Raw genomic sequence first — 19,763 nt, forward strand, 5'->3', positions numbered from 1 at the left:
AGTTCTACCCCCTGCTATGGGCAGGGGCACCTTCCTTAGACCAGGTTGCTCCAAGCCCTGTCCAACCTGGCCTTGAACACTTGGCAGCCACAGCTTCTCTGGGCAATCTGTGCCAGGGCCTCTCCACCCTCACAGGGAAGAAATTCCCCCTAATCTTTAATTTAAACCTGCTCTCCTTTAGTTTAAGGCCATTTGCCCTTGTCCTATCACTCCCCATCCCTGTGAAAAATCCCTCTCCTGGGCTAGAGCCTCCCTACCTGAGACCTGTCAAGGAGAATCAAAGCCATTGGTTATCTCTAAATTGGGTTAAAAAAAACCCAACTCAAACAGGAGTAAGATAAAAGGTGACATGAGATAGGGAAGTGGAAGGAAACAAGGAAGAAATCAGTTATCCTTCTGCCATGTTTAAGCTGTAAAGTGTGTTAAGGGTGAAGGCAGAATTTTTCCAGCTAAGTGGGGTGGGAGTGGACATGGATCAGGGTTCACTCTGTAGGAAGAATTTCAATAGACCTATTTCAATATAAAGGGTCTCTTTCAGTAATATTGAATGTTTTAGTATCTATCAGAAACCTCTATTGCCAAGCAGTGTGACATAAAAAGTAGTTCTTCAAATTTGTTTTTCTTCTTACACAATGACAACAACGGAGTGAATTTACTGCTGGCTGTCTCTTGCAGAGTCTGTGTGCTGTGTTCTGCATGATGCAGGTTTATACACTGGTTTTCTCTTTTTCTCTCCAGATGCAGCCCCTTCTAAGGGTGGGGCACCAGAGAAAATTCAGAGTAAGATTTCCTCCTTCTGCTTTAGCCAGAAAAGTGAACTTGAGTTGCCAAAGACTGAAGTGTCCAAAGAAATCAGTAACGTGAGAGCACCCACAGACTGTGAAGTTGTGCCCATCTTTCCCCTAGAGTTGGAACCAGAGTGTGGTAGGTACATGGGAGGTTTGGGATGTAATTTTCTAATACTTGGGAATAAAGATATGCTACAGAAATGAGACCAGAATTGATGGTATATGAAACCACAGGTCTGTGCCTGTATTTGCTCAGGTGCAGTGTCCTTAGTGTGGTTTGCTGAGTAGAATCTGTACTTTCTGTACCTTGCATGTGCTCTCAAAGTGCTTCATTGTCTTCGTCACAATGCTGTAATAGTTTCCTGAGAACTTAGGGATTTTTTTCTTGACAACTTCCTTGTAAAGGAAGGATGTAACCCGAGTTCCTACTGGGATCTGAAGCACCGAGAAACTGTGAGGTCACTTGAAAGAAATGATGTGGCAGGGCACTGTTGAGGTAGTTCATTACACTCATGGCCATTGTTTTCTGGACTGCACTGGAAGTGTGGATACATGAGGATTTTGCAGGTGATTACAGGAATTTAGTCATTTCCTCCCTCTCTTTCTCTCTTCCCCTGTCCCCACCCTCCCCTCTGTTTTAGGAAGATTCCACTGCTCTAACTGCAAATCTGAGGATGATGTGCCTTTTAAGTGCCCATTATGTGACTTCACTTGCTGCAAAACATGCTGGGAGCAGTTCTTAAAGGTTCTCCTGTTCATTGGTTTGGTTTTTTCCAAAACTGCCGGGGAGTTTTGTGCTTTTCAGGAGAATGATGTGAAAAAGCCTGGAATCAGAATTCTTCTGTTTCCAGAAAGAACACCCACATAATACTGATGGAAGATTTACCACTTGTTCCATTATTTCCCATGGTTTGCAATGTGATTGGAGACAGATCTCTATCCTAATCTGGGGTTTTTACACCTTTGCATCTTTCTGAGCTGCCTCCATGTGTTTTCTGGTCTAAAATTACAAAGGCAGCAAGCCATGGAGTCAACTTGAAAAAGTGTGTTGTTTTTTTAATACTGTAATCTTTATTTTAAATTTTTTTCTTGCTTAGTTTCATAAATTTTCCCCCTCAAAATCCTACTGTAAAGCTCTGTCATGAGAATGAGGCAAATAAAGAACAGGCTGCCCAGGGAAGTGGTTGAGTCACCATTCCTGGAGGGATTTAAGATGTGTAGATGTGGCATTTAAGGACGTGGTTGAGAGGTGGACTTGGCAGTACTGGGTCAACCTTTGGACTCTGTGACATTTAGGGTCTTTCCCAAGCAAATGATTCTGTGAATCTGTGGTTCTGAATTCCTGCTCAGAGATCTCCTGTGTCATCCTGTCTGTTGGTTTTCCCAGCTGAGTAAATTGGTGGTTGAAATTCTTTAGGTAAGAGGATGTAGCTGGTCCCAGGGTGCCTGGATTTGGGAGCATCTTAACCCAACATTTAATTCAGCAGCCAGGTGTTAAAAGACTTTCAAAACCAGATTAATGCAAGAGCTGAGGGGTTTCTAAACATTCATATGTGATGAGAAGGCCACTGATCAATTGAGTTCAGGAATATCCAAAAACAGTACAGAAGGAAAAGAAGCTTCTTCAACTTGTCAGTCTATGAGCAAGTACAAAATAATCAGTTATTCCAAGTTCCAGAGAAAGGTCTTTTGCTCAGGAAAAAGACACTGAATTGTCAGCTAAGCATAGAAAACATTGTACTGACATCCAAATAAAATAAAAAAGCCAAGACAGACTTGGTCTGAGAGGAATATAGAATAAGCATAGGATCAGGGTGGTTTGGGTTGGAAGGGACCTTAAAGCTCATTTCATTCCAAACCCCCTGCCATGAGCAGGGACACCTTCCACAACCCCAGGTTGCTCCAAGCCCCGTCCAACCTGGCCATGAACACTTCCAGGGATGGAGCAGCCACAGCTTCTCTGGGCACCCTGTGCCAGGGCCTCACCACCCTCACAGGGAACAATTTCTTCCCAATATCCCATCTAAACCTGCTCTCCTTTATCTTAAGGCTACTCCCCGTTGTTCTGTCACTCCAAGCCCTTGTCCAAAGCCCCTCCAAGCCCTTGTCCAAAGCCCCTCTCCATCTCTCTCAGAGTCCCTTTAGGCACTGGAAGGGGCTCTGAGGTCTCCCCAGAGCCTTCTCTCCTCCAGGCTGAACATGCCCAGCTCTTTCAGCCTCGCTCCAGAGCACAGCTGCTCCAGCCCTATGATTAACTCAGTAGCCTCCCCTGGACTCATTCCATAATGTCCAGACTGATGTCTCAGACACATCTCCTAGAAGGAATTCAGAACAGTTGTTCAACTGAATTTTCTTCTTCTCAGTCTGCTGTCATATTTCTTTAAAAATGTTAAAATCCAAAAGTACAGGATTATAAGGAACATACATAAGAAAGTACAAGAAAGTCAAAGAAAGGCATCTCATGTTTGCTGCAGATGGGACAGTCATATTTACTGCTGAATATGTAATTATTCCTTTTGTGCCAAAGTGTGAAGGGGATGAACATCTAACAGGCAGCATCCTCCACTGCAGAAAGGGCTCCGACAAAAGTCATGACAAGAATTTTACAAGTATGTGTTCATAATCTTTGTCACTTGAGACTTGAGTTGATTTAGGACAGAATGAGATCCCTGGGGAGTTTTTTTGGTTAGACAAGTATTTTAGCATCCCACAGCATGGTTACGTTATCTCAGCTAATAAATGCTGACCTTATAAAGGGGGAAAAACTCACTCCTTTTGCCAGTAAGATGGAACTTGTTTCATCAGTTTAAGAGTCCATAAAATTAGAACTATTGTATATTGAGCAATTGTACTGCCCTTTTCTGGTTTTTGTCTTGAAATTGGTCATTTTGCAGTCTGGATTTCTTCTTAATCCTCAAGTTAGTGTGTGTCTTCATAGCTCACAGATAATGAACTTGCTCAGCCTAATTTTTTATTAATCACTCCTTTATCTGATTGTACATTTCTCAGACCAGAGATTAAAATAGTCTGACCTGCCAGATTAGACTGTGTTTCAGATTCAAGTGCTTGAGAGTGTCCAGAGGAGGGGAAGGGCTGGAATCACCTCCTGGGAGGGGTGGCTGAGGACTCTGGGCTTGTCTGGTTCGGAGAAAGGAGGCTGAGGGGTGAGCTCGTGGATCTCTGCAGCTTCCTGAGGGTGGGACACAGAGAGGAAGGTGCTGGGCTTTTCTCCCTGGGATTTAATGTCAGGATTCATGGGAATTGTCCAAAGCTTTTATCAGTGAGGTTCAGACTGGATGTTAGAAGACATTTCTATACCAAGAGGGTGATCAAGCACTGAAAGAGGCTTCCTAGAGAGGCCCCAAAGTCCTTTAATATTATAATGCCATAACTTCTCTTCAGCCCTGAAGTGGTCAGGCACTTGGACTATGGGATCACTGTAGGTCCCTTCCAACTGGAAGTGTTCTTTCTCTTCTATTTAGATATCCCATGCAAAACCATGTTTGAGGAAATGAGTTGTGGATAATTTGTTATTAATGATGTCCACATTTGCCACTTCCCTGATTAATCTTACTTATGACAGACATACCTATGTAGTGCTTAATGTTCTTGGTGTACAGGAGCATCAAGTGGCTCATTATGTGATTCAGATGTTGTTTGGTTAATGAGGAGTGAAATACAGAGTCATAGAATCATTAATGTTGGAAGAGACCTTAAAGACCATCAAGTCCAACCATCAGCTCAGCACCACTACTGCGTTCACCATTGAGCCACGTCCTGAGGTGTCACATCCACGTTTTTTAAACACTTCCAGGGATGGTGACTCCATCACTTCCCTGGGCAGCCTGTTCCAATGCTTTACTACCCTTTCCATGGAGAAGTTTTCCCTAATGTCCAAGCCTCCCCTACCACCTTGTAGTTTAGGATATGACTTGGGCTGATGCAGAGATGCTTCTCCAGTGATGAGGCAGAGCTGTGCTGGTCATGCAGCTGAGAGGGAAGCACGGAATTGCAAACAGGAAGATTATCCTGGGTTTCTCTGAAACCACAGAGGAGCCATCTCCTACCACATCCATCCACATTCCCACTCATGCCCTGGGAGGTTGGACAGTCAGCCCCATCCATGTGTTTGGGATAGAGGTACCATTACCAGCAGGAAATGAGCAACTGTATCCGAGCTCTGAACTCTCATCAGATGGGATTGGGCTTTGTCACCTCTGAAAGGGCTGCACTTAAAACTCCTGGTTTTCTTTCCTAATAAGTTACTCACTGTTTTTTCAGCTCAAAAGCACCTTGGTGCATATTGTGCCCCCCAAGGAAGTGACTCAGAGCATCATTTGCAGCACAGGGTTTGCAAATTGTGATCTTGCCCAATTTGTTATTTGAGCCAAAGAGTGGCAGGGAGAGGTGGTGAATAATTTTGGAAGCTTTTAGAAGATTTTGGAGGAGCGGAGCAGAGCAGACAGAATTCCCTACAGCTGGAGGGGGATTAGTGCTGGAGAGCATGTTGGGTGATTCAGTGTGTTGGGGAAGACTTTGCAGTGACTGGACCAGGATATGCCGCTTTGGCATGTAGTTTTCTCTCCAGATGTTCTGTTGCTGCTTCCCAGTGTTTAAATGTATCATTTATTCACATAGATTTTTCAGGAAGACTTATTTATTCTCATTTGGACTATCTGTAATATGGGCAAATAATTGAAGATTTCACAATTAAATGTTACAGTTAAAATTGCCTTTAGCAAAGCACTGTCTGTGGGGAGATAAAGTGACTTTTGCTCTCCCCTTCCATTTATGATATTTCAGTTAATGTCTCCAGAACCAAAATCCTACTGCCTGAGCCTACTTTGCAGTCTGCACCTTTTCTTTCAGTGGCTTCCCACTGCCAGAGGTTAGATGGGATATTGGGAAGGAATTCTTCCCTGTGAGGGTGGGGAGGCCAGAGTTGCCCAGAGAAGCTGTGGCTGCCCCATCCCTGGAAGTGTCCAAGGCCAGGTTGGACAGGGCTTGGAGCAACCTGGGATAGTGGAAGGTGTCCGTGCTCATGGCAGGGGTTTGGGATGAGATGAGTTTTAAGGTCCCTTCCAACCCAAACCACTCTGTGATTCTAATGATGGACTCCCACACTGCAGAGAAGCTGTGCAGTGGACTGATGTAGCTGACCATCTTTTTAGGCCTCTTGAGCTGGCAATCTTCTCCCAAAGATTTTTTTTTTTTTTTAAAGAACAATTTACTATCTCCCTTTTGGAATAAATAGACCAGTTTCGTTTTACCAGTTATTTGCAAGCTGTGAAAAGAACAGTTGGGATTCATCTGCAAGTCAAATGACTTTAAAATTGTAGATTAGTGAAGAAGCAAACTGAAACCTGAGTGGAGAAATGATGCCTTCATGTCTTCTGCTAATAACAAGAAAGGTGTGGGATGCTATGAAGAAATAAATGTACTTGGTTCCCCTACAAAACACTTGGTAATGACCATGTGTGTCACCCATGTCCGGCTATGCCCAGGAGACAGTTCCTTGTCATCTGTGCAAGAGGAAGCAGGAATTCAGGGAACTCGTCAGCCACTTGACAGGATTTTACTCACAAGCGCAGCTGTGCTTCACAAGAGCTCTTGCAGCTCTGCATTTCCTTGTTCCTGTATTTCAGTCCTCCAGATGTGTCATAGCTGGGACAAGTGCTGTAAAGTCTGGTGCCACTTTGCTGGGAGGCTTTTTCTTCTTCTTTTTGTTACTACCAAAGAAATAATTGACTGCATGGTAACAGTGAGGCTGCAAAGAGCAGATATAATCTCGGGGACTGACATGTGGCTGCCGTGGCTTGTAGTTCATATTGGGCAAAATGTGGTAGAGATATTTGATATCAGAGAGTCATGGACTGGTTTGGGTTGGAAGGGACATTAAAGTCCCACCCTCTGCCACGGGCAGGGACACCTTCCACTATCCCAGGTTGCTCCAAGCCCTGTCCAACCTGGCCTTGAACACTTCCAGGGGGACAGCCACAGATTCTCTGGGCACTCTGTGCCAGTGCTTCAGCACCCTCTGAGTGAAGAATTTCTCCCCAAAATTTAATCTAACCCTTCCTTGTTTCAGTTTAAAACCATTGCCCCTTATCCTGTCACTATTTTCCCACATAAAAACTCCCTCCATTTCTGGCATTTCCTCCAAAATAAATACATTCTCCATGTGTTTTGTTCATTGATTCCTACAGGTGGTGAAGAAGTGCCCCAAGTGCCGCAGTGATGTGAAGAGGCAGCGATTAATCCAAGTTTTCTTCTGGTCATGATCTCACCCACAGAAAGGGCATGAAGCCCTTTGTGCCAGCAGAAGGCAGTGGCTGTGCTCTGGCTCTTGCTGAGCAGGAGTAGGATGGAGGTTCCTTTAAATCCCTGTGATCCTTGCCCCTGGATTACAAGCTGAGCACCCACATGGATCATTTTCTGACAAAGGCGATCAAGTCTGAAAGGTCTTGCTGCAGGAGGAAAAGCAGAACATTGTTTTCTGTTAGAACTAAGGTTAATTTTTTACTGTTTCATCCTCTGAATTCTCCTGTGGCCACTCAGGATGAAATTTTATATCCTGGAGGCACCTGTCATTTATGGGCCCTTCAGGTAATACCAGATCGTGGAAAAACCCCGGGAATGCTACTACAATGGAACTGAGCTGGCTGAAGAGGTCAGACTACCCATCCCTACCCCACTGGTGTTCCTGGAAGAGGTGATTCACATTCACTGTTTGGGGTTTGGCAGCAACCACTGTCTCCAATAGCAGAAGCTACTGAAAGGATCATTTGTTAACAGACAAATTCCAGTAGTGGAAGGTGAGCAGAGGGTCCCTCTCAGCTGCTGGGCCCCCCAAAGCCTGATTCCATCATCCATCATGGTGGGATTTTTTGGAATATGTTTCAAAGGAGGCTTTATTCTTCACCTAGTGCTGGTATTTCCGTGTGCCTGCGTTATCTGATTTGCTTTCCAAGAAGAAAAGGCAACTAAATGATTTAAAACTTTAAAATAAGTCAAGTTAGATGGGTTAAAAAAATTCCCTGATACTTCCACTCTCTGTGAGTAGTGGGTATAAGTGGTTAACCTAAAAAATTGTATCAATTTTAAATCTTCTATAGCTGCTGTAAATTATACTGGAAAATAAAACCACTTTTTCTAAATTAGATTTGGTTTGATAAAAAAAAGCAATTTAAAAAAATAACCAGATATGAAAACATTGGATATTGAGTCCTAATGGCCGTGGTAGGAACAAGTGGAAAGGTTATAACCTGTAGTGATCTTCATATTTATGGAATTTGGAAGATTTTATGTTAATAAAATTTTATCCTTAATTGATAAAATTGAAAAGTGAGCTGCATTTTAACAAAGGTTCCGATTTCCCCTGGTTGTAGAATTCAAACCCAGTGTCCCTTCAACTCTCAGAGTTGCTGGCAGTGAAATGGGAACTTTTGTACTTCATTAACAATTAAAGTAACAAAGACCTAAGTAGGAATTGAGGTCATTCTGGGCTATCATATATTCTGTCATGTTTAAATCTGTGGATGAACATTACCTTCTAGCCATGTACCTATTCAGTGCAGCAAAACAAGAATAAATAATGCAGATAAAGTCCTGGATGTTTCACATATAAGTGGGGGAAATGACAGAAAAATGTACGTAAGTATAGGTGTGTTGTAAAAATGAACAAAAAAATATTTGGAGTGAGGCTGGGAGCAGTGAGCAGTAAAATGTTGTTTATTGGTGGATGGTTTGGTGCCTGGTCTGCTGGGAAGGTCTCTTCCAGGAAAGCTGCAGCTGATTGCTTGTGCCACTGGAGGGAAACCACAGCACGGCCATGAGGGAGCAGTGGAAATTATCTGCAAAAATGCTGCCAGATCCAGCAAGGCTGAAGGAAATACTTGAAAAGTATTGTGGGATTAAATCACCCCACACACTTGAAAAGGGGTTAACTGGGACAAGTATTATGATGCTGTTTTTTCCTCTCAGCTAAAGTAGTTTTAAAGCTGTTCTTTTTCCTGGATTTGTCTTAGTCTGAAGTCTGTTCCAGCCTGGTGATGCTCTGTTGTGAGACAGGGCAGAGAAACAATGCTAAGCATATCTCAGGTCCTTCAAGAGATTCACAGAATGGTTGGGGTTGGAAGGGACCTCGGGAGATCACCCAGTCCAACCCCCCTGCCAAGGCAGGGGTCACCTGGAGCAGGGGGCACGGGAACACATCCGGGTGCGTTTGGGATATCTCCAGAGACGGAGACTCCACAATCTCCCTGGGCAGCTGTTCCAGTGCTCTGCCACCCTCCATGGAAAGCTCTTCCCCATGTTGAGGTGAAACTTCTTGCATGTTAGTTTATGGCTGTTGCTCCTTGTCCTGTAGCTGGGCACCAATGAAAAGTGTCTGGCACCCCTTGGAGATATTTATGTGCATTGATGAGATCCCTCTCAGTCTTCTCCAGACTAACCAGGCTCAGCTCCTGCAGTGTCTCCCCATCAGAGATGCTCCAGACCCTTCATCATCTCTGTGGCCTCTGCTGGACTCTCCCCAGTAGCTCCTTGTCCTTCTTGTACTGAGAGGGAAACTTGCTGAGGGTGCTTTCCATCCCTTCATCCAGCACATTCTATCCCTTTGTCCAGGGAACTCCTCCTCTTCATCTCTTACTCTTCAACAGAGGGATCATCTTGCTGAAGAGATTTACAGTCGCTGTCCTTCACTAGCTGAACCCACCCAGACAAGCTCTGAAACACCGCAGTGTCCCACCGGTAGACGTGCCAGTGCAGGATTTGGTTTGGGGTGGGTTTGGGTTTGGTGCTGGTTTCTGGTGCAGTGGGAATTGCACTGCAGTGGATCTGGGAATCAATCCCTGCTTTTGGCAGCTCAGGACAGATGGAGGCTAACGGGTGCTGGAGATGGGAGAACTGGATGAGCTTTGAGGTCCCTCTCAACCCAAACTGTTCTGTGGTTCCATGAGACCTTGAAGAGGATCTCCAGCAGTCAGAACTGTCCTATCATCTAGAAACTTGTTGAATTTACAAGAAGGAAAGACAGAGATAGTTCACTCCTTATAAAGAACAGAAAGTGAAAAAACTGGTTCAGAAAAATCTGTATTGCTTTAGGTGCTTCAATGCAAATTACGTAATGCTTGGGGGGACGAGAACCCATCCTGGACACTCCTTGTTGATTTTCAGAAGCAAATGACGTGTGGGTTACAGATCATGAAGGAAGTAGATTCTAATTTTTTGATTGCTTCTGCCTTGCAGTGCTATGACTAGACCTGGACCATTGTCTGAAGTTTTAGTGGTGTGTCATCGAACAAACCTTTCCTGCTGTTTTTTTCCCCCCAAAAAAGCTGAAAGGTCTCACAAAAGAGACCAAACACAGCAAAGCAAGATGTTTTATCAGGGAAGAGATGAGCCCTGTCTTTGGCTGGCAAGGTGGTTACTGATGGGAAGCGAGGGATTTCTTTGCTTCACAGAATTTTCTCTGAATATTAACAAGAAACCTTATTTTGCAAGAGTGGTTTCAGAACGTAGTGCTGCTGCATGCCCTGAAGTGTGAAACTATGCCTTGTATGGGGAAGAGAAGTCAGAGCCATGGGAATATGATGCTGAATTCCTTTCCTATGCTACCTCCACTGCTCAGAGTCAGTAGTGAGTCATGTTGTTGCTTTCTGGTGATCAGGCAGTGACCCATAAACCCATTCTGAGAGGTTTGTTGGACCAACAAAAGAACAGACAGAAAAAGATTAATCAAAGGCCATTGTTCCATGAGACTCCCTAAAAGCTGGAGGTTGCCTGGGGAAGCCCTTTCTGTCCCATTTACATGTTGTTTTGCTCTCTAGGAGCATCCACCTGACACATTTTTGTTGTTGTCAAATTCACAACAAAAATAATTGTTGATGAGGCATCGCAGTGCAGGGAGGAGCTGTGGACTCAGAGTTTCCTGGCACATTGTGTCCATCCTAGCAGGGGCATGGCTGGGACACAGGGACAGCCATCAGGTGCCATCCAGGATGTATCACCTGCTATTGTTTCATGCACCTTGTGGGTTCCATGTGAAAGCCAGGGAAGGAAAGCTGAAATTGTGTTTCTGCCTCTGGAGAAGGAAACGCTCTGTGGCTCCCGGGTGGTCAAGCCACAGGCAGAGGGATTCCACTGGAACTCTCCAGCTGGGTGAGCCCAGAGCAGGGCTTTCTACTGGGTCCAGTCTAGTGGTGAGTATCAGCCAAAAAAATGTCCTCAGAGGGCTGTGCCTCAGTGTCAGAGCAGTGCTGGGAGATTAGCTGATTAATTACTGATCTGATGCACTATGACGAAGCAAAATCCCAGCAGCCCTTGGCTCAGGGTTTATGTCAAAATGAGTTACAAAACATCAAGATTACTTTATACAGCTACAGGGAATCGAGAGAAGCAGTAGAATGAAACATCACTTTAGAGTGGCCTGTGAAAATCAGCCCATCACCTGTTCTGTATAAAGTGCAAATAAACACACCCAGACCTTGCTGTTGGACTATAGTACTGACCCCCTTGGCTCCTGCTGGAGTCAGAGGATTTTCTTTAACCAAGGTGGGTAGAAACTGATCTTAATGGAAGGAGCTTTGGATTCCTAACCACTGGGGTTTCCTTCTCCTCAGTAGTGGAGAACTGGGTTTGATTTTCTTGGTGAATGGTGTGTTTAGCTCTTGTAGGTTTGATCTTTAAGAGTGTTCAGAATAAAGCCCATAAGATTCCCCATCCACAGCCCCAGTGGTTGAGAGCTGGAGGTGAGAGGCAGAAGGCAAATGCAGAATTGTTAATTCTCTGTAGTGATCTGCAAAATGAGCTGGCGGCTGACTCCTGAGGAGAAAAACCTCCACGTCCTCTCAGGTCCTCACTGTGGTTCCCTCACCTTTCCAGAGAATTTGCATTTGCTTTTTAAGCATCTGCTCTTGACTGTTCACTGATGTCTGTTCAGAGGGAATCTGGTGAGACAGGGCAGGACAAAGTGCAGGAGGTCTGTGTCTTGAAGCAGGCACTGGAACACACTGCCAAGGCTGTACCTGCAAGGCTGAGTTCAGTTTTCATTTGAGTCCTTGGAGTCCAAGACTTATGGCACTGTCACCTGTAAGGGATTTAAGTGCTGACCTTCTTAGCTGCTGGATGTTGTTGTCCACAAAAGGTAGGTGTTTAGTGTTACGGTTGGAGTTGGTGTCATCCTCGGTGCTCTTGAAAGGAGAGAGTTAAAGCTTTAGGAATGCAGTGCCCAGGCACTGAGGATCGGGACCGTTTTGGCAGGGTCAGTGCCCTCGGAGGGGGCGGGAGTGGGATGGGGTCTCGTCCTGGAGCCCCTGGGCAGAGCCGGAGGGATGCTCCCCACAGCGCTGGTTTCCCTGCCTCCAGCCGCAGCCAGAACTGGCCCCTCTGGGCTGCCTTTGACGGGGCAAACTGTGCCCTCACAGCGAGAAGCAACTGCTGTTACTGGGAAGTTATTTGGCGTTTACAGCTGGGGAACAGAACGTTCCCTGGGGAATTTCCCTGCCTTTTCCCCTTGCCAGAACAAAAATTCCTCACCAACCCCCTGTAGAACTTAAAGAGCTTTGAAAAGACTCTGCGAATCCCGCCTGCCTCCTCCCTCCACACAGGTAAATTAACTTTATTGCTCTGAAAGCTTCACTTTTAGAGGCAAATGTAGAAACGAGAGCGAAAGCGACGCTCGGGTGAGGGAGCTCGCCGGGATGGGAAAGTGGAGACGGTGCCGCCACAGCGGGGGATCGGGAAGGGCTCGGGGGCCGGGATGGAGCAGTGATGTCGCCTCCCCTTGCCCAAGAGGGATCTTTCCCACGGGCCGGTCTATAAAGGTGCTGCCGGCCGCGGGGAGCGGCGAGGAGCGGCGCGGTGCGGAGGTGCGGGACGGAGGTGCGGTGAGCGGAGCCGGTCCTGGCGGATGGAATGGGAAGGGGAGGGAAGGGAAGGCGGGGAAAGGGAGACCTTGGCTGCTTCCCCACCAGCTCCTGCTCCCTCTCTTTTGCGGTGGGCTGGGGGTGACTTCCCTCCCCTGGGCGATTCTACGTGGTTGCGTGGGTGATCTCGGAGCGCAGTCAGAGCCTCCCACCCGCAGCCGCTATAAGGCTCCGCTCCGTCCCTGCGCTGGGGAGAGCCGGCATCTCCCTCGGAGGAAAGCAGGCGAGGAAACCCGGTCTTTCCCTATCAGCCTTTCCCTATTAGCCCTTCCCCATCTCCGTCTGTTTTGACGCTGGCCGGCTGGGTTGAACCTGCTGCTGCAGGAGCTCCGGCCCAGCCAGCAGCAGCCTCTGAGGAATTCTCTCTGTCTCCCCAGATTCCTGATCGCGGCTCTCGGAAGCCCTCGGTGCGATGCCATCCTGCCACGTGCCGAGTTTGAGGCATCCATCCAAGGTAATGAACCTTCTGCTTGTCAGGCTGGGCACGCGTGCTCTGGAAAGGAAAGGGTGGATAAACAAGCTCTGGGATTCAGTCCTATGCTGAGCATCTGTTTTTCCAAAGAGCGTCAGAGATCCTAGGGAGCATGCTCTGTATCTGCTAGTCTGGAAAACTTCCCTTCTGCTTCTTGATTTGCAAAGGTGTCTCTTACTGCAAATGGTGGTGAAGGAGGAGAATCTGCTGGAGCTGCTTCAAGTTCTGAATGAGGGAAACTGGGTTGTGAAGGCATCACAAATGGGTTTGGGAAGGGTGCTCTGTCACCTGGGATGACAAAGGAGGGCAGCAGCTCCTGGGGCTTGGGACAGCATTGGGAGGGAGAACAATTTCTTGTACTATCAACAATAACAAGTTCTGTAACAGCAGCAGCGGGTTTGCTGCTCCCGCCTCTGCCAGAGGATGAGCTCAGGGCTCTTTGCGCTGTCTTTGCTGTAGTGGATGTTTCCCCCTCTCCTCCTTTTGCTGGCTGAGCTGGCCTGCGATGCCCAACCCACGTACCAGTGGAAGGATGCTGTGACGAGCGAGAGGATCACGTGCCAGCAGTGCCCGCCGGGGACCTTCGTGGCACAGCACTGCTCCAGGGACAGAGCCACGGTGTGCGAGCCCTGCCCGGATTTGCACTACACTCAGTACTGGAACTACCTGGAGAAGTGCCGGTACTGCAACGTCATCTGCGGGGAGAAGCAGGTGGAGGTGCAGCAGTGCAATGCCACACACAACCGTGCCTGCCAGTGCCAGCAGGGCTACTACTCGAACATGGAGTTCTGCATCAGGCACTCCGAGTGCCCACCAGGCTCCGGTATTGTGAAGCCAGGTAAGTACCCAGACGGGCACTGTGCATCCTCACAAGGCTCTTTGTCACGCCCCAAAATCTCTGCTGGAGCTACAAATCGAGGAGAAATACAGCAGCCAAATACAGTGCTTGCCCATAACCTGACCTACTCCCTTTTAGCTCATTGGCACAGTGCCATCCTTGCTGGCACGCTCCTGCTTCTTATCCAAGGAGGAATTTGGTTGGGTTTTTCCCTAGCTATCACTTTGAAAGCTTTTGAAAACCCCAGCACCACACTTAGATGGGATGTGTCAATCCCAGTTACCTGCCTCACCTGAAAAGGCAGAGCCAGGCTGTGACTTGTCCATCCCTAGAGCAGCTGCTGATCCTCTTCCACAGGCAGGTGGAAAGGTCCAAGCTGCTCCTGATCCTCCATCAGCTCCCTTCTCCTTGCATGGGCAGCCCAGGAGCTGGGAATCTGGACTGAAAAAGGCAGCTGATGATGTAAGGGCAGGGCTGGTGAATGTGTGTAGCTCTGGGGCTGGGTTTTGTGGGTTTCCATTGAGCAATTTGGAGTGGCTGAGTTGAAAACACACAATGGCCACACAGCCAGGTTCTAAATCCACAAAGCCAGCCTTGTTTTGATTCATCAGTCTGAGACTCCATCTCCTTGTGTGATGCATGGCTCTTCTGCCCCAAGTCCCAAGATATTTCAGGGAATTTTCCTGTTGTTTCCCCGCTACAGATTTCTCTGGTCCTTTAGTTGCTCCAAATGTGTCTTAACTCGTCAATTACTGAGGGCCAGGCTCTGCCTGGAAACCACAGCAGGGGACAGAAAACCAGTGTGGGCAGCACCAGCAAACCCAGCAGCAACTTACTTCACACTTTGAAGAGCAGAGTCTTTTGAAATATGGAGGCTATTGAAGCATGGAGGCTTTTGAAGTCCTTCCATGTGTAGCATGGAAGAGCTCCGGGCTCACCAGCTAGAGGGAAAAACACCTGTTGTCTTCAGATGATGTTTATGATTGAGGATTGGGGTCTAATTTTCTATAGGACACGACAAAATGCAGTAACATGGCAAAGGGGGAAAAAGATCTCCAAGCATTACAGGGAAGTGCTTTGAAATTAAACATGAAGTTTGTCTGGAGGGTTGGCTTTAGGACAGAGGAGCCATACAAGCAAGCTGGGTATTTGAGGAGAAGCTGGTTTTTTTGTTATTATTATTTACTTTTTGCAAATGGCTTCTTTTGTGGGGAGGACTGCACCCCAGCCCAGCCACCTGAACACCACAGCAAGGACTGAGTGTCCAGCATGGTGGGCAGAGCCCTGGGGCTGCCAGTGCTGGTGTCTGGATGGGGAAGGTGTGGCCTGGGGGCTGTGGGCAGAGCCTGCTGGTGTTTGGGTTGGATGAGGGCTTTGATCTGTGTGTGTGGTCCCCCCATGCAAACTGGCTTCTTTGGGATTTCCCATTTGCAAATAGTGGCTCAGATGCTGGGGTTATGGCTGGGCCTTAGAATCGTAGAATGGTTGGGGTTGGGAAGGACCTGAAAGATCACAGTTCCGGGAAAGCCAAAGCAACAGCCTGAAGTGGAGTGCAACAAGGCAGAAACTGCTTGTAATCTGGTTTGTGAAGAGGAGGTGAAAGGGGTGGACAATCTCCTGCCCCCAGAGCCCTTCCCTCTGCTCCCAGGGAAGGTGCAAGAGAGTTGGTGTAATCCTGCCTGTGTGGCATCATGCCGGTGACACAACAAAAGCGGTGGCCTGGAGCCAGGGGGAGCAGTGACCGTGCAGCTGAGGACAGCTGAGCTTTCACCTCCACAGAAACTTTTACTTTCACTTGCTCGGGAGCCTCTGGGAAGAAAGGCTCTAGGAAGTGAAGGGCTGGCTTGGCAGCTCAGCCACAAGCCTGGCAGGTGACTTCTACTCAGGTGGTGGCTTTTTCATAGCAGATGAGATGTCCTCTTGTTGTCCTTTTGTGTCTGGGGGCTGCTGACAATTTACCAGCACAGGTTTGGGAGAAGGCTGGGGGAAGCACTGCTGTTTGCCCTACATGAGGACATCCAATTCCCAAGGGAGCTGCAGGCAGGGATCATTTCCACAACATCACCCTCATGCTCAAATGGTGTCTGGCATCATGCCCAGCTCCTGCCTCTGCTCCTGTGCCAGCCTGTCACCTGATGGTCCCATTGTCTCCCCATGCACAGGTACCCCCTTTGCGGACACCCAGTGCCACGAGTGCCCCCACGGCTTCTTCTCCTCCAACTCCAGCACCAATCCATGCCAGCCACATCAGGACTGTGAGCAGCAGGGGAAGGTCACCAACGTGCAAGGCAACAAGTACCATGACACCCTCTGCATGTCCTGCAGGCTGGAGAGAGGCAACACCACACAGGGACCAGGTGAGCCATGGGCACAGCGTGCCAGGACCCTGATGCTGCCAGGACAAGGGCAAACTTCCTGGTGACTTTCTCCCACTTAGATGCAAAATTAGGTGAAATGGCTTGTAAAAGCATGGAATGGTCCATAATTAATAATAATTATGGATAAAACAGTCTGTCTCCCTTCATCTTCTTCCAGTGTCAGTCCCATAGAGCAAGAACAGGGTGCTGGGCTCCAGCAACAGCCACTGCTCAGCAAAAACAAAGAGCTGACAGTGAAATGCTGCTGGATCTTTGCAGGGATAGCTGGGAGTGCTGGGACAAGGCATAGTTTTTTGCAGCTGAAGGTAGCCGGCTTGGCTGCTGGCATGGCTCCTGAGCTCCCTTTTCCCCACTTCACCTGTTTTCTGGAAGCTTTTATTGCAGCCACAGCCTGGTCTCGTGCAGGTTGAGTGGAGCAGAGCCCAAGGTTCATGGGAGTTGAGTGTAGGGTGGATTTTGACCTGTCAGGTGTAAAAGTGGAGACGTGGTGTCAACCACGTCACCGTGATGGTGAAGACGTAGTGCTGAGCCGTGGCAGAAGGTTGGGCAGGAACAGCCAGTGGGCACAGATCAGATCAGAGAATCTCAGAATCCTGGGTTGGAAGGGACCTCAAGGACCATCTGGTTCAACCTTTCTTGGCAAAACAACAGGGGAAAGGTGCAGGGCAGAGCAAAAGGCTCTGTTCCAAGGGTGCTTTGTAACACACTTCCTCCCCAAGTTAGCGGGTGAGAAAGGGACTGAAAAAACATCCCAAGGGCCTGATGCCAGTTGAGGTGAGTCTGGAAGCTGTTTGGAACCACCTGCTCTACCCTGAGGATCCAGACATGGGAAACAAATTCCATGTGACTGATCTAGGTGGCAGTGAACCTGCACCCTTAACTTCCAAATATATAATCAGTCATAAAGCCATAGAACAGCCCAGGCTGGGATGGACTTCGATAATTCATCTGGTCCAACCTTTCATGGGAAAATGAGCCTGGATGAGATTATCCAGTGTCATGTCCTGAAAACCTCCAGTGATGGGGACCTCGCCACATCCAGGGGAGGTTGTTCTGGTGTGAAAAAATGTCATTTTTCCATCAGGATGAAGCTTTGTAGAAAAGCTTCAATAAAACTCCCCCACAGAGTGGTCAGTCACTGGAACAGGCTCCCCAGGGAAGTGGTCATGGCACCAAGCCTGACAGAGTTGGCCAAAGCTCTCAGGCATGTTGTAGGGTTTTTGAGTGGTCTGTGCAGGGCCAGGACTTGGACTCAATGAAGCTTGTGGATCCCTTCCAATTCAGGACGTCCCATGACTCTAAAAGATTCTCCTCTGTGGTGAGAGAACGTGGAGGCTTCCCTCCCAGCAGCTCTCGCCTTTTCAATCTTCTGGCACCACCAGCCCAGACACTACTCCTTACAAAGCCTGACTCACACCGTGAGCTCCCTGCCAGGAGCGTGATCCCAACACCGAGAATGGAAAGCTCCGTCACCAGTGGGGAGCGGTCCCGGGGGTGGGGGACAGTCAGGTCAGAGCAGTGTCAGCAGCACGTGCGTCAGGCACCAGCCCCCGCAGCCAGACCAGCCCTTTGCAGATATTTATAGAGAGACAAGGCCCCAGCAGTGAGAGCTGAAGGGTTTTTTTAACTCCAGTTTATCATGATTCCTCTCAGGAGCCACACCTGCTCATCATCAACCTGAGCCTGCCAGAGAGGCAGAGCCTGAGCAGTGGAGCCCAACTCACCCCACTATAACCAGTGAAACCATTCCCAGTTTGCAATGGCATGAAACTGGGCTAATCTCTCTCAGATTGAGTAATCCTTTGGCCTTGGCCTCTTTAAAATTCTTTCTGTTTTCATTCCTTCTGCTGGATGCACTCCAGCAGCTTCCACCAGCTAGGGCTGGATCTGGCCCATCCCAGCACCCTGATTGGGGCTGTGCTTAGGGCTGGTCCTGTTACAAGATTTACAAATCTGTGTGGGAAAACAGAAACTTTCAGGAAAAATAATGTGTAAATACTTACTGCAACTACTTCAGATTTGTCTGGGCTTTTCCTCTATTCCCTGATGGGGAGGAGCATGGAATAGGTATATTGACTTTCTTCAGAACTTTTACATGTTGTTTTCTAACTGCCCCGCATAGGGTGCGTCACTGATGGGAAGTTTGCCCTTCCACCAGACCAGGTTGTTCCAAGGCCCATCCAACCTGACCTTGAACACTTCCAGGCCCAGGGCATTCACCACCTTCCTGGGCAGATGTCCCACAGGGAGCCTTGGCAGGGCTGTGCCCTGCTCTCCTGTGTCCCTTTAACCTCCAAGCTGTTTTCCCCCACCAGCTGCAGAAGATGACGACTGCGAACAAGCCATGATAGACTTCGTGGTGTATCAGAACATCCCCATCAAGAAACTGAAGCGTCTGCAGCAGATCCTGGAGCGCTCACCAAAGAAGCAGGCACCATGGACCAGGGCAGCCATCCAGGAGAAGTTCCGGGCTTTCCTCACTCACAAGAAGGAGGAGCACTCTGAAGTCACCAAGGAGCTGCTGGTCGCGCTGCGCCTGGTCAAGCTCCACTCCATCGAGGAGAAGGTCCGCAAGCGCTTCCGGCTGCCCTGAGAGGACAAACTGGACTTTTTGGGTGCTCTTTGTTTTGGTTTTTATCTTCTGAGGCTTCATTAATTTATTCATCTTTCCAAACATAACTTGAAAAGCAGCATGAGAAATGAGCGATGGAGTGGCACCGTGCCATGGCACCTGTGTCACTGCTGATGGGATGGGATGGGATGGGATGGGATGGGATGGGATGGGATGGGATGGGATGGGATGGGATGGGATGGGATGGGATAGAATGTGTGAGCAGCAGCATCCCTGTGCCAGCAGCCAAGGCAGCTCCTGGGAGTTCACTGATTTTCCAGCCCTCGGGAAGGGTCAATATTTTATCAGAAGAAAAACCTGCATCCAGGGCCATTATTTCTGGGGAAGAACCTGGTCACATTTATAGAAAACTGTTTGGCTTTGTTTTAAACTGTGTAAGTTTGGGTTTTTGGGGGGTTTTAGTCATTTAACAGTATTTCCCACAGAGGATTTGCTTGCATTTTGTTGTCATGCTTCTGTTTGAGAAGGGAGTTTGCTGCTGAGGCACAGGGAGGGAGAGGATGCCCCAAACACACTGGTACAGCTGGCTTGAAATTTATTTCTTAACTACCTGTTTTTATACCACGTGTGAAAGATGTTTTCTAAAGAAAGAAACCAAAGAAGTTATTTTATCATACAACTCTCTGTCACCAGAGTCCTTTCCTAATCTCACTTCGAGGTGGTGTTGGGAGTCCCAGATCGTCATATCTGACCCTGTTTACCCTTGCCTGTTTTTCCCATGTGCTTTT

The 19,763-nt window shown here is 48.0% G+C and overlaps 2 protein-coding genes across 7 annotated transcripts in view; both read left to right on the forward strand.

Moving 5' to 3' along the window:
• Positions 1-8,747, forward strand: part of RTEL1 (regulator of telomere elongation helicase 1) — a 46,821-nt gene extending 38,074 nt beyond the window's left edge. For 2 of the 3 annotated variants that reach the window (XM_069034200.1, XM_069034201.1), the window contains exons 34-36: positions 739-924; positions 1,430-1,533; positions 6,995-8,747. In XM_069034200.1, coding sequence (XP_068890301.1) covers positions 739-924; positions 1,430-1,533; positions 6,995-7,069 — 365 coding nt within the window. In that variant the 3' untranslated portion in view covers positions 7,070-8,747. The remainder of the gene's footprint in view (positions 1-738; positions 925-1,429; positions 1,534-6,994) is intronic. The other variant, XM_069034203.1, reaches the window with a different exon arrangement.
• Positions 8,748-12,176: 3,429 nt separating this feature from the next.
• TNFRSF6B (TNF receptor superfamily member 6b) lies at positions 12,177-19,093 on the forward strand. 4 transcript variants are annotated; one of them, XM_069034390.1, is made up of 5 exons: positions 12,177-12,397; positions 13,093-13,169; positions 13,647-14,025; positions 16,188-16,382; positions 18,719-19,093. In XM_069034390.1, the coding sequence occupies exons 2-5, from the start codon at positions 13,128-13,130 to the stop codon at positions 18,994-18,996; spliced, it is 894 nt and encodes a 297-aa protein (XP_068890491.1). In that variant the 5' UTR covers positions 12,177-12,397; positions 13,093-13,127; the 3' UTR covers positions 18,997-19,093. The 4 variants fall into 4 exon arrangements, with proteins under 4 accessions (XP_068890491.1, XP_068890492.1, XP_068890494.1 ...); XM_069034391.1 differs by lacking the exon at positions 12,177-12,397 and adding an exon at positions 12,543-12,671; XM_069034393.1 differs by lacking the exon at positions 12,177-12,397 and adding an exon at positions 12,765-12,951.
• Positions 19,094-19,763: the final 670 nt, after the last annotated feature.

Source organism: Aphelocoma coerulescens, chromosome 20 (genome assembly GCF_041296385.1).
Source record: "Aphelocoma coerulescens isolate FSJ_1873_10779 chromosome 20, UR_Acoe_1.0, whole genome shotgun sequence".
NCBI classification, from domain to species: domain Eukaryota; kingdom Metazoa; phylum Chordata; class Aves; order Passeriformes; family Corvidae; genus Aphelocoma; species Aphelocoma coerulescens.